The following is a 13,584-nucleotide window of genomic DNA, read 5'->3' on the forward strand; positions in this document are numbered from 1 at the left end:
CCATTTTGATTATTTTAATTACTAGAGGACATTGCATTTGTTTGTTCTTTTTATTTCATTTTTTTTTGGGGGAAAAAAAGGAAATGTATTTCTTAAATTAAAAAAAAATTCTCCTGCTTGATGACATTCTCTTGTGAGCTTTGAAACTCTCATTTAGAAAGTTTAAATTTCAAATGCCTTAATGTTTACTTTGTTATTAGGGAAGAAAAAAATACTTTTTAATATATTTTATTGATTTTTTTACAGAAAGAAAGGGAGAGAGATAGAGAGTTAGAAATAGCAATCAGCTGCCTCCTGCACACCCCCCTTGGGGATGTGCCCGCAACCAAGGTACATGCCCCTGACTGGAATCGAACCCGGGACCCCTCTGTCCGCAGGCTGACGCCCTATCCACTTAGCCAAACTGGTTTCGGCAATACTTTTTTTTTATACTTCAGAAAATTTCTTAAAGTAGTTCTTGTTACTTTATAGAGCAAAGATGGGGACTTTTTAAAAAAAAAATTACATTTACATTCTTCTTGAGCTTTTTGGATAGTGTTACTGTATATGAATTATTTTAAAGTAACTTTAATTATGAGTTCTAATTTTGCCTTCATTTAAGTTTTTTGTGCTTGAAAGATTTTTCTTCAAAATAAACTAAATAACTATTCTCATTATAAAAATAATATGTTCTGTAGTCGTTAGCCTTTGAAAATTCTAATGTAATTGGCCTAAAACCTGCCAGCATGAACTAGTGGTATAGAAACTAGATAAAAAAGAGTTGCTGTCCAGTTTTTCTTTCTAGGAACTATCTTGCTAGCAGTTGGCTTTTGATAATTGGTAGTTTCAAGTGCTTGTAAATAATAAGTGACTTATTCTACCTATAATGCATTCCGTTAACTAACATTGGAAATTGTTTTTAAGGAAATTAGACAACCGATATCTAGAAAGTAAATTTTGATTGTTTGTGATTTACATCTTGCTTTTTCTATAGGTCTGTCTGTGATGCACTTTTGTCTCCTTGAGCTAAAATGTGTCTGTGATGTCAGCATTTTCTCTTCTACCTCTGCAGTTACATTGGCAAATTCTAATAGCATATTTACAAGGAAGAATTTAAAAAATTTAGATAGTTCAATGACGTTTTTATTTTCAGGCCTTTCAATATAAGCTTTCAAAAAATTTAACATTTTTAGAGTTGATAATATAGTTGAAAGAAATAAGTGGAAAATATTCACTAGGATAATAGTAAAAAATGTCATTAAGGTTAAAAAAGATTGTTTTAAAATATTTTCTAGGCTTGACTGGATTGCATGTAAGCATATTAATAGTTTCATTAAGTTAACATTTTGTCAAAAATAGTTGAACTAGTTAAAAATTATTTTAAAGATTAGGTGCTTAAAGCTAGTTTTTTATTCAAATATAAGAAAATAGTAAGATCTTTTTTATAACATTTTTTATTAGTATCTTAGTTTATACTGCATACTTATGGACTGTGCTATACATTTCATAGTGATAGGTTGAGTGACCTCATAATGCATTTAATTTGGAACTAATTTAGGTGGGCATACTATATTGAATTCCCTTTCAATAAACATTTTTACTGATTTTCCAATTTACTGTGCCTCATTTTAAAAGTTGACATGAATAAAACCAGATTTAAAAATATTTTTTTTATAATCTATAAATTTAAAAAGTTTTGTTAACTGAAAATTTAAGAAATTTACTTTAGATGTTGACAAATGAAATGAACTTACATTAAAATTTTTATTCCATGTAACAATCTATTTGCCTATTCTTTCCTTTATTCCCAGCTATGTTTTTTTTCTTGTGTTTTACATTTTTCCATTATCCTGCCTGCTAACTTTTTTATTTTGCTTGCCTCCTTTCTCTAAGTTACAATCTTTATGTCAACTTTTGTAGTGAATGCCCAGTAAAATTATTTAGATAATCAGATACAGGAAAATTAGTACAATTTGGAAAACGTTAGGTAGAATTTTTATTTTATCCTGAAATTTTAAATGTGAACTATTTTCCCCATTGTCATTCTGCACAAACATTAATTTCATTGGCTTGTGTGGTGTGTATAGTTTTGGCTTCTGGTAACGCACACTTGTTTGCAGTAGAACACCCAGGTTCAATTTCAGTTTGTTTCCCACACAAATTAAAAGATTACTTAAGCCATTGTATTTTTAAAGATTTTAAAAAGTAATTTCAAACATTTGAATATTGATACTAGACTTTGAAAGGCTAATGTAATGTGACCTTTTAAATTGTAAATCAAAAATTGAGAATTAATATTTGAAAGTACCAAGATTTGCTTTATAAAGTATATATATAAACACATATGAAATTGTTTATTGTGATAAATTGAGTACACATTTTTATTCACCTTTAAAGACTTTATCTTTGTGGAGCCAAGACTCAGGATTGAAATCTCAGCTCTGCTGTTTATTGCTGTGTGCACTTGAGAGGATTCTTCTCTGTGCCACAGTTTCCTCTTCTGTGAAATGAGGACTATTAGAGTTGTTAAGAGGGTTCAGTGAGGTAAGACCAGTAGAGCATTTGGCAAGGGGCCTGGCACTCAGAAAAGTGCTAAATAAGCATTACCTTTGATTTAAATGCTTTCTTTGATTTTTAAAAATTTATAATTGTGCTGTATTAATAAATGTAATCTAAGTAAGTTACTGAAAATTCTCAACAGTTATATGAATTAATGCGGAAACAAACTTAAAGCTGTCCTTGAACCTGTATAGTTTCAAGATGCTATGCCTTTTTATACACATTTTGTTTAATAATTAAGCATTCAATGTAAAGATTTATATTATAAAGAGGAAGATTAGCTTTGATGATTTTACTTGGATAAATGGAATGAAAGATTATATGAAAGTGCAGGACACATTACAATGATGTGTGAAGCACTATGATTGCCAATAATTTTTTGTATTTTATAAACGATCCCAGCATAACTGAATTAAAAAGAAGTGTATTATTTTATACTTCTACACTCTCAGTATTATATCCATTTTAGGTATAATCATGGTAACTAAAATGTTTAAATATAAATTTATGTAATACTAAAGTTGAAAATAAACAGGATTTTAAGGGAGTGAGAAAAGAGGGAAAATTTTGATTGCTTGAAAGTATTTACAGCCTGCTGTGTGTATCTTGTGTCATTTATTTGCCATGTGTAGTGCTGAAAAGTGTCTTTTATGTATAGCTGCCTTGGCTGTCGAAGAGCTTGGCTTTGAGCGATTTCATGCATTAATTCAGTAAGTAACATTGGAACATTTAAAATACTTACCTTGTGGACACATTGCCATTTTAATTCTGTTCATACTGGGGAAAGGTACTTAGTTTTATATGCCTGAGATTAATTTGTTTTCAAATTAAGAAATAATTTGTAAGTATGTACTTAAATTATTCAGATTCCTAAATTAACTATCAAAATACACTTTTTTATAACACTAAAAGCTTTTTCATCATGACAATGAAAAAATAATTTTAGCTTAATGTTTCTCTGTCTTGAGTGAGTATAAAGGTTCCTAGAATAAGTATTTGAATTATTTATTGTTTATTAAAATATACTTTCTATAGTTTTCATTAAAGCTGCCATGTCTTCATTAGATCATTTAAACTTTTTTTTAAAAAAATTTATTTTATTGATTTTTTACAGAGAGGAAAGGAGAGGGATAGCGAGTTAGAAACATGATGAGAGAGAGTCATCGATCATCTGCCTCTTGCACACCCCCTACTTGGGGATATGTCTGCAACTGGTACATGCCCTTGACTGGAATCGAACCTGGGACCTTTCAGTCCCCAAGCCGACGCTCATTGAGCCAAACCGGTTTCGGCGATCATTTAAACTTTTTATTACAAAATAAAAGGGAGGATAGCTATGATGATAGAATTATAGGTGGCATTTGAAATATAACATTAATTTTAAAAAAAGTTGCAGATACACAAAAGTCAAATTTTGTTTGTTCTTAAACTCATCTTAGAAGAGGGCCACTTTATTACTTAAATAACTGTATGATTATTGAAGAATTTATTAAAGCCAGGCAGTTCACATAAGAGATGAAGACATTCCCTACCAAGTATGCATTCTATCTTAAATGGCGTGTATTATATATAGTGACAGTTGTCAGCAATAGCTTTTGTTTTTAATGGCTAAGTTTATATTTGAACACTTGAGACACAACAGTCTCCTGTTTGTATATGTAAATTTTAATGTATAAGACAAAGAATTTTCCCAGTTACGAAAGTAGTAAACCTTATGATGGTACTCATATTTAATTCTTTTCACCCCCCCAGGAAAAGATCATTCGGAAATTTATCCGAATTAAAAGATGCTGTCTTGGACCAGTATTCAATGTGGGGAAGCAAATTTGGAGTATTGCTTTTTCTGTATTCTGTGTTATTAACAAAGGTTTGTTGAAGATGTTTCTGCTGGCTTTTATTAATCTGAGTTTAGTATATTTTCCTGCTATAAGAACAAAATTTATTCTTTTTTATTTATTTATTTATTAAAAAAAATATATTTTATTGATTTTGTACAGAGAAGAAGGGAGAAAGATAGAGAGTTAGAAACATCGGTGAGAGAGTCATCGATCAGCTGCCTCTTGCACACCCCCTACTGGGGATATGCCCGCAACCAAGGTACATGCCCTTGACCGGAATCGAACCCGGGACCCTTCAGTCCCCAAGCCGACGCTCTATCCATTGAGCCAAACCGGTCTCGGCAAAATTTATTCTTTTTTAAAAAATAAACCTTTATTGTTAAGATTATTACAATTGTTCCCCTTTCCCCCCTCATATCTCCCCTCCACCTGGTTCCCACCCTACCCTCTGCCTTTATTCCTCCCCTCCCCCCGCCACTGTCCTCATCCATAGGTGTACAATTTTTGTTCAGTCTTCCCACACCCCCCACACTCCTTTCCTTGAGAATTGTCAGTGCATTCCCTTTCTATGCCCCAGATTTTATTATATTCACCAGATTATTCTGTTCATCAGATTCTTTATTCACTTGATTTTTAGATTCATTTGTTGATAGATATGTATTTGTTGTTCATAATTTTTATCTTTACGTGTTTCACTTCTTCCTCTTCTTAAAGAATACCTTTCAGCATTTCATATAATACTGGTTTAGCGGTGATGAACTCCTTTAGCTTTTTCTTATCTATGAAGCTCTTTATCTCACCTTCAATTCTGAATGATAACTTTGCAGGGTAGAGTAATCTTGGTTCCTGCTTTTTATCACTTTGAATATTTCTTTCCACTTCTGTCTGGCCTGCATCCTTTCTGTTGAGAAATCAGCTGACAGTCGTATGGGTCTCCCTTGTAGGTAACTAACTTTTTCTCTTGCTGCTTTTAATATTCTCTCTTTGACTTTTGCTCTAGACATTTTAATTATGATGTGTCTTGGTGTAGTTCTCTTTGGATTCCTTTTGTTTGGGATTCTCTGTGCTGCTTGGACTTGTAAGTCTCTTTCTTTCACCAGGTGGGGGAAGTTTTCAATTATTATTTATTGAAATAAGTTTTTAATATCTTGCTCTCTCTCTTCTTCTGGAACCCCATAATTCGGATGTTGGTATACTTGAAGTTGTACCAGAGGCTCCTTACACAATCTTCATATTTTTGGATTCTTTTTTCTTTTCCGGATTGGTGTTTTTTGCTTCTTTGTATTTCAAATCTTTAACTTGATTCTTGCGTTCCTCTAGTCTGCTGTTGGACCTCTGTGTATTATTCTTTATTTCAGTCAGGGTATGCTTAATTTCTAGTTGGTCCTTTTTCATATCCTTGAGGGTCTCACTAAATTTCACTGAGATTTCTAGAAGATTCTTTATTATTATTTTTTTAATAAATCTTTATTGTTCAGATTATTACAAATGTGTTTCTCTCCCCCCCACCCCCATTGCTCCCCTCTACCAGGTTCCCACCCCACCATTTGTCCTTTCCCCATCCCCCATTGTCCTCATCCATAGGTACACAGTTTTTGTTCAGTCTCTTCCTGCAGCCCCCACTCCCCTTTCCCCCAAGAATCGTCAATCCACTCCCTTTCTGTACCTCTGATTCTATTATATTCAACAGTTAATATTGTTCATCAGGTTTTTTAATTCCCTTGGTTTTTAGATTCACTTGTTGATAGTTATGTATTTGTTGTTCATAATTTTTATCTTTATCTTCTTCCTCTTCCTAAATAACCCCCTTCAGCAATTCATATAATTCTGGTTTGGCAGTGATGAACTCTTTTAGCTTTTTTTTATTTGTGAAGCTCTTTATCTGGCCTTCATTCTGAGTGATAGCTTTGCTTGGTAGAGTATTTTTGGCTGTAGGTTCTTGCTATTCATTACCTTGAATATTTCTTGCCATTCCCATCTGGCCTGCACAGTTTCCGTTGAGAAATCAGCTGACAATCATATGGGTGCTCCTTTATAGGTAACTACCTGCTTTTCTCTTGCTGCTTTTGATATTCTCTCTTTGTCTTTTGCTCTTGGAATTTTAATTATGCTGTGTCTTGGTGTGGTCCTCTTTGCATTCCTTTTGTTTGGGGTTCTGTGGGCTTCCTGGACTTGTAAGTCTGTTTCTTTCCCCAGGTGGACTTGTAAGTCTATTTCTTCCAGTATTCTTTTGGTATCTTGCTCTCTCTCTTCTTCTTGGATCCCCATAATTCTGATGTTGGTTCGCTTGAAATTGTCCCAGAGGTTTCTTACACTGTCTTCAACTTTCTGGATTCTCTTATCTTCTTGCTTCTGTGGAGGAGTGTCCTCTGGCTCTTTGTGTTCTAAATCTTTGTCTTGATTCTTGCAATCTTCAATTCTGTTTTTAGGACTTTGTGTAATATTTTTTATTTCAGACAATGTTTTCTTCATTTCTAGTTGATCCCTTATTATTTCTAGTTGCTCCATTTTCATATCCTCATAGGTCTCATTTATTTTATTGGCCTTTTTTAGGATATTCTTGAATAACCTTATAACTGTAGTTTTGAACTCAATGTCCATTCTTTTCTTTTCCTCCATCTCCTTCCATTGTGTCCTGCCTCTTGTCTGCATTTTAGTTGTTTCCCTGATTTGATGGAATAGTTTTATGTGCTAGGTGTTCTGGTAGAGCCCAGTAGCACAACCTTCCCAGTTACCTGCGGTGGACAGTCTTGGTGTAGCCCTTTGTGGGCTGTGTGTGCAGTCTTGTTGTTAAGCCTTGCTTATTGTTGGTATCACTGGGAAGCGTTAATATCCAAGCCAATTGGCTGTGAGGATCAGCAGTGTCTCAGCTAGTAGGGCTTCTGTATGCCGCTCGGATGGGGCGGGGTCTCGGAGTGGCGCAGACAATCTTTGGTTCCCTGTCAGTCTCGCCTTAGAAAAGTCCTGTTTACAGTGAGTTTCGGAAGATTTGTTGCAGGCGCACGCACCTCTTTCGTAAAGGCGCAGACAAACTTTGGATTCCGACCAGTCCCTCCTTAGAAAAAGCCAGCCTCTGAGAGAGCTTCTGTGCTCAGCTTGGATGGGGAAGAGTCTCTGGTTGGTGCAGACAAGCTTTGTTTTCCCTTCGGCTCCTCCCCAAGTCCTGCAGTAATGGCCACTGGCTTCACACACCTCCGAGAGATCTCTGCCCACTGCCTGACAGTCTGGCCTCTCCCTGACTGGGGCCGTCTATCAGAGCAATAGGGTGATCCTGTTTTTCTCTTGAACAAAAAAGCCAGCCACGTGTTAGCTGTCCGCCCTCTCCGCGCCCCCGGAGTAAGCCAGCAGTGAACTCAGCCGGGACCGCCCTCTCTGCGCTCTGGGAGTTCGCCAGCAGCAATCTCAGTCCGGTTCTCCCTCTCTGCTTGCAGGGATTAAGCCAAAGCCTTTTCGCGCGCACAGTTCTTCGTACCTTCACAGTTCTTGAAGTTCAGTGTGCCTTCTCTCTCCTTTTCAGATGGCAGAGCCTCCTTTCAGCTAGCCGTCTGGTGCTTCAGGGCAGTGCTTCCTCTGTTTTCCAGTTCTAAATTAAAATTTGTTGTGGTAGGCTGCATTCGGGTGTCAACCCTGTGCCGCCATCTTGGTTTCTTCTTCTAGAAGATTCTTAAGTAACCTTATAACCGTGGTTTTGAACTCTGTATCCAGTAGTTTGCTTTCCTCCATTTCTGTCATTTGTGACCTGTTTCTTTGTCTCTGCATTTTGGCTGCTTACCTATGTTGATAGTGTGGCTTTGTGTGCTAGGTGTCTTATAGAGCCCAGTGGCTCAGCCTCCCTAATTACCTGAGGTGGACACTCTTGGTGCATCCCTTTGTGGGCTGTGTGCACAGTCTTGTTGTAGTTAAGCCTTGATTGTTGTTGGTATCACTGGGAGGAATTGACCTCCAGGCCAATTGGCTGTGAGGATCAGCTGTGTCTACAATAGGAGAACTTCTGTGCTGGAAACACCCTTATGAGACAAGAGTATTTCTTATGAATCTGAGGAATTGTAATCTGGATGGCCCCACTCAGACCCCTGGGCTCTTGGGTTTCCAAGGGGGTGCTAATTTAGCCTCTGCCTGAGGCCACCCAGCAGGAGCTATGGAGAGATATGCAGATTCCTCTTCCTTGTTTGGGTTTTGGAGTTGCCCAGATGAGGCCCAGCTGTGAAGCAATGCAAGTTGCTGTGGGGCCTTGGGCCTTCTTTTGGATATTCTTGGTCTCACTGGCTCAGCTGCAGTTAGTTAGGTAAGATTAGAATTCAGAGGACCAATCTATTCATATGCAAAAGCCTCTGTGCTCAGCTTGGATGGGGCGGAGTCTCAGAATGGAGCAAACAACAATGGCTTCGTTGGGTGGGAATCTCAGGGCGGAGCACACAGCAATGGTTTCCTGTCAGCCCTGCCCTAAGAGGCCCCTGGGTCTCAGTGTCCTGCGGTGATTGTTGCAAGCACCTGTGAGAGATAGCTGCCCTCTAGTTTGCCCGCTGCCAGACAGTCCAGTTTCCCCTGTCTGAGTCTGGGTTCCCAGAGTCTCGCCCAGAACTGGAATTCAGAGAAGTTGGGAGCTTTTGTCTCCCTCCTGATTGAGAAAGCCAGCCTCGTTCTCAGTTGTCAGCCCTCTCCGCGCATGCTCCTCCCTCTCCATGTGAGCCTCCGTACCTCTGCCTTATGCAGTTCCTGTGAGTCTCAGTGTGTTTTTCTCTTTCCTTCTAGTTGTTGAATTTCCACTCAGCCAGCCTTCCTGTGGGTTTTGGATTATGTCTGTTTTGTCGTTTAGTTATAGTTTTGAAATTGTTGTGTGAGGTTGCAGTTTAGGTGTTTACCTATGCCGCCATCTTGGTTTCTCCAAAAATTTATTCTTGATGCTGTTTCTAAATCTCAGAATAAAACTCTCTTATGCTAATAATAATAATTCTCTTTCTTTCCACTTACTTGTTACTTAACCACTTTGAAATTGATTTTCACCCCTGTTCTTCTAGACTGCAGAGGTTATCATTAATGTCCTATGAAATGCACTCAGTTCCTCTGAATTTTATTTCTTTTGCTCTTAGCACTGTCTGGAAATTGACACCTTAACCCCTTCTAAAAAGCTCTTTCTAATCCCCACTCCCTTTTTTAACTAATCTGATAAATCATTGCACTAAGTTCTCTTTCTATAATGTCTCATAATAACTTTTTTTTGGTTTATATATTTCCATGTTTACCTATTATATTCTTCTTTTCTCCAGGTAGAGTGGTCCCCCCCTTCCTCTAACTAAGCTTTTATAGTCCATTAATTTCAGCCCTTGAGTTCTGTATTCTGCTGCTTTTATGGATATTTTATTCCCTCAGCTTACCTTTATGTGTTAATTCCAATATAAACAATACTAGTCCTGCCCTTTTCCCCCAAGTTCCTATTAGTCCTAGTTATCTAATCAGATTTACCATACTAAAATCAAACTTCTTTCAATTGACACATGTTTATTGAGTATTGACTATATGTTAGGCTCTGGGCTGATAATGTTGGGGATAGAATTGTACTGAATGGTTCCTCTTCAGTGTTGTACAAAACAATTGACATATTAATGATTACTTCATTATAGCAGCTTTTTTTTTTGGGTGTGTGTGTGTGTGTGTGTGTGTGTGTGTGTTGTATGCACAAAGGAGGGAAAATAGTAAAGGTATACCTAACTTTATTTGGTGAAATGAAAGTGGGGGGGGGGCCTTGTATAGTAGAGATCATTCAATGAATGATGAAAAGTTTTCTAGACAGAAAAACTGGGGGAAGCTCTTGCTTCTTGGCCATCGACATGACATCCAAATTGAGGAAGACCCAAAAACTTCAGGGTCACATGAGCTATGGCCACAGCTGCATTGGCAAACACAGGAAGCACCTGGGGGACCGAGGTAATGTTGGTGGCTTGCATCATCACAAGATTAACTTTGATAAATATCACCAGGTTACTTTGGACCTTGAGAGCTTGTGTGGAGGTTCTAGCAGGGGAGCGCAGCTACTCGTTTACCCTTGACCGAAGACCGGTCCTCTCCTCTTGGGGGAAAGTCGTCCTCTTCAACCGAGTGCACAGCTTCGGGAGGGACGCACATGGATCGGTGAGGGAAGAGGGGGTCACCCGCCTAGCCAGCCAGATCAGCCGAATCAACCTTGGTGATCAATGGGGTGACAGATGTCACAGCCAGATCGCCCTCACATCCTTACCAGGTTACTTTGGAAAGTTGGTATGAGGTATCACTTAAAGAAGGACCAGAGCTTCTGCCAAACTATCAACTTGGATAAACTGTGTACCCTGGTCAGTGAGCAGACATGGGTAAATGCTGCCAAAAGCAAGACTGTAGCTGCTCCTATCATTGTTGTGGTGCGATCGGGCTACTACAGAGTTCCAGGGAACAGAAAGTTCCCAAAGCAGCCTGTCATTGTGAAGGCCAAATTCTTCAGAAGAGCTGAGAAGATGATTAAGGTTGTTGGTGGGGCCTATGTTCTGGTAGCTTGAAGCTACATGGAAGGAAATTCATGTCTGCTCCCATGTGGACACAAGGTGGTTGTCAGCAGGGGAGGCAGTTGGGAGGGACCAGGCCTGCAAAGGAGGGCAGTTGTGGGAGATCAGGCCAGCAGGGGAGGTCAGGTGGGAGAGACCAGGCCTGCAAGGGAGGGCAGTTGGGGGCGATCAAAACTGCAGGGGAGGGTAGCTAGGGGTGACCAGGCCAGTAGACGAGGGAAGTTGGGGCAACCAGGCTGGCAGGGAAGGGCAATTGGAGGGACCCAGGCCTGCAGGGGAGGGCAGTTAGGGATGACCAGGCCTGCGGGGGAGCACAGTTAGGGGTTATCAGGCCTGCAGGGGAGCACATTTAGGGGTTACAAGGCCTTCAGAGGAGGGCAGTTGCGGGGGGACCCAGGCCTGCAGGGGAGGGTAGTTAGGATGACTAGGCTTGCAGGGGAGCACAGTTAGGGATTATCAGACCTGCAGGGAGGGCAGTTAGGGGCAAATAGGCTGGCAGGGGAGCAGTTAGGCATCAATCAGGCTGTCAGGGGAGTGGCTAGGGGGTTATCAGGCTGGCAGGCAGAAGCGGTTAGGGGAAATTTAGGAAGGTAGGCAGGCAGGGGAACAGTTGGGAACCAACAGTCCTGAATTGTGAGAGTGATGTCTGACTGCCCTAAATGGGGTCCCAGATTAGAGAGGGTGAAGGCTGGACTGAGGGACACACTCTCCCATGCACTAATTTCATGCACCAGGCCTCTAGTAATCTATAATAATAAAAGCATAATATACTAATTAGACTGGATGTCCTTTCAGATGAAGCCCGGGTCCCAGGTGCCTGCCAGCAGCAGGGGGAAGGAAGGCCTACTCTTTTTTTTTTTTTTTTTTTTTTTAAATATAAATTTATTTTTTTACAGAGAGGAGTGGAGAAGGATAGAGAGTTAGAAATATTGATGAGAGAGAAACATCGATCAGCTGCCTCCTGCACACCCCCTACTGGGGATGTGCTCATAACTAAGATACATGCCCTTGACTGGAATTGAACTTGGGACCTTTCAGTTCACAGGCCGATTCTCTATCCACTGAGCCAAACCAGTTAGGGCTGGAAGGTCTACTCTTGCATGCATTTCGTGCATTGGGTCTCTAGTAAACGTATAATCAGTTGGGGGTATGACGTGTCTGGTAACCATAGTGGTTTCATATTACTGCAGCATAAGCCACCAAAAAGGCAACTGTGGAAGATGAGACTGGGCAGTTATATAAATAAGGTTTAGAGTGTGAAGGTTCTTGTATATTATGAAAAAATACTTTAGATTTCATGTGGCCAAAATTAGAATAACACAAGAATTTTCAACAAGGATGTAACAAGACCTTTTTATTAATAAAAGTTTCCTTAAATTGGGATAAGAATTGTGTTGGAGGGAGTTGGTGTGTGGAATCAGGAAAACTAGAAAAGTGTTTATTGAAATAAATGAACCTAAGCTAGGGCAGTGAGTGTGGAAATAGAAAAGAAAAGGGGCATATTTATTTATTTATTTTTAATTAAGTTATTATCTGTGTACATATTTTAACATTGCCCCCCCTCCCCCCCCCACACACACATACCCATCCTCCCCAGAGTTTTGTGTCCATTGGTTTACTTATATGCATGTATACAAGTCCTTTGGTTGATCTCTTATCTCCCCCAGATCTCCCTACCCTCCCCCCTGTAATTTGACAGACTGCTTGTTGCTTTACTGTCTTTATATCTGTCTTTTGGTTCATCAGTTTATAATGTTCTTTAATATCCATAAATGAGTGAGGTCATGTGGTATTTCTCTTTCATTGACTGGCTTATTTCACTCAGCATGATGTTCTCCAGTTCTATCCAGGTTGCTGCAAATGATGAGATTCCTTCTTTTTTATGGCAGCATAGTATTCCATTGTGTAGATGTACCATAGTTTTTTGATCCAATCATCTGCTGACGGGCACTTAGGCTGCTTCCGAATTCTAGCTATTGTAGATTGTGCTGCTATGAACATAGGGGTGCATATATCAAAAAGGGGCATATTTAGAAGCGTGTTTTAAATTTAGAAATTTAAAACACTTAGGAGGATATTTAAGTGAAAGTATCAAAAGTTATTGGTAGGTGGTCAGAAGTGGTGGAGATTAGCGGTAGAGGTATCTAAGATGACTGGGTTCTTATGACTTCGTCTTAACTGTTCATTATTTTTCCAGTTTTTTATGCTCAAGATTTTGGATATCTCCTCTGCCTCTTGTCCTTTGCAGCCAATAAGCCACCCTGTCTAGTTTTTGTTCTTTGAATCTGTCTTTGAAATGATGTCCCCGCATTCTCCAGTTATGTCACTTGTTCCTATTGTTCATTTTGGCTTTATCAGAGCCCGCTTTGTATTGTTTATAAGGAAGGCAAGCACAAGATCTCATACTTGTTTGTTTCCTTCTAACGTAGTTACACAATCATTAAATATTTTGATCATTAATTGTCTCTTTAACCCTTAGAAGTGACCTGTGATCTGATAGAACCAATGGTAGATTATCTTTATCGTTTTGGAGTTGTGCTTAGGACTTCTTGTAATGGTCCAGTATCTACACCTGTTGGGATTTGGATGCCCTTTGGGGGATTAAAAATACAAGAAAATAAGAAGCTTCCTGCCATCTTACTTTATATTTTTATGGTACACATTTGAATTACCAA

At 38.9% G+C, this 13,584-nt stretch overlaps 2 protein-coding genes across 6 annotated transcripts in view; both read left to right on the forward strand.

Moving 5' to 3' along the window:
• Nucleotides 1–13,584, forward strand: part of MINDY3 (MINDY lysine 48 deubiquitinase 3) — a 101,005-nt gene that overhangs the window by 21,245 nt on the left and 66,176 nt on the right. For all 5 annotated transcript variants that reach the window (XM_084876178.1, XM_084876176.1, XM_084876179.1 and 2 more), the window contains 2 exons: nt 3,197–3,248; nt 4,291–4,405. In XM_084876178.1, the coding sequence (XP_084732304.1) occupies nt 3,197–3,248; nt 4,291–4,405 (167 nt within the window). The remainder of the gene's footprint in view (nt 1–3,196; nt 3,249–4,290; nt 4,406–13,584) is intronic.
• LOC311612161 (large ribosomal subunit protein uL15-like) lies at nt 10,205–10,903 on the forward strand (the record flags this gene model as incomplete). The annotated part of the gene is made up of 2 exons (XM_084864961.1): nt 10,205–10,377; nt 10,615–10,903. 2 exons carry the CDS (start codon nt 10,205–10,207, stop codon nt 10,901–10,903), a joined length of 462 nt encoding a protein of 153 aa, XP_084721087.1.

Source organism: Pipistrellus hanaki, assembly GCF_964339955.1.
Source record: "Pipistrellus hanaki genome assembly, chromosome: 1".
Lineage (NCBI taxonomy): Eukaryota > Metazoa > Chordata > Mammalia > Chiroptera > Vespertilionidae > Pipistrellus > Pipistrellus hanaki.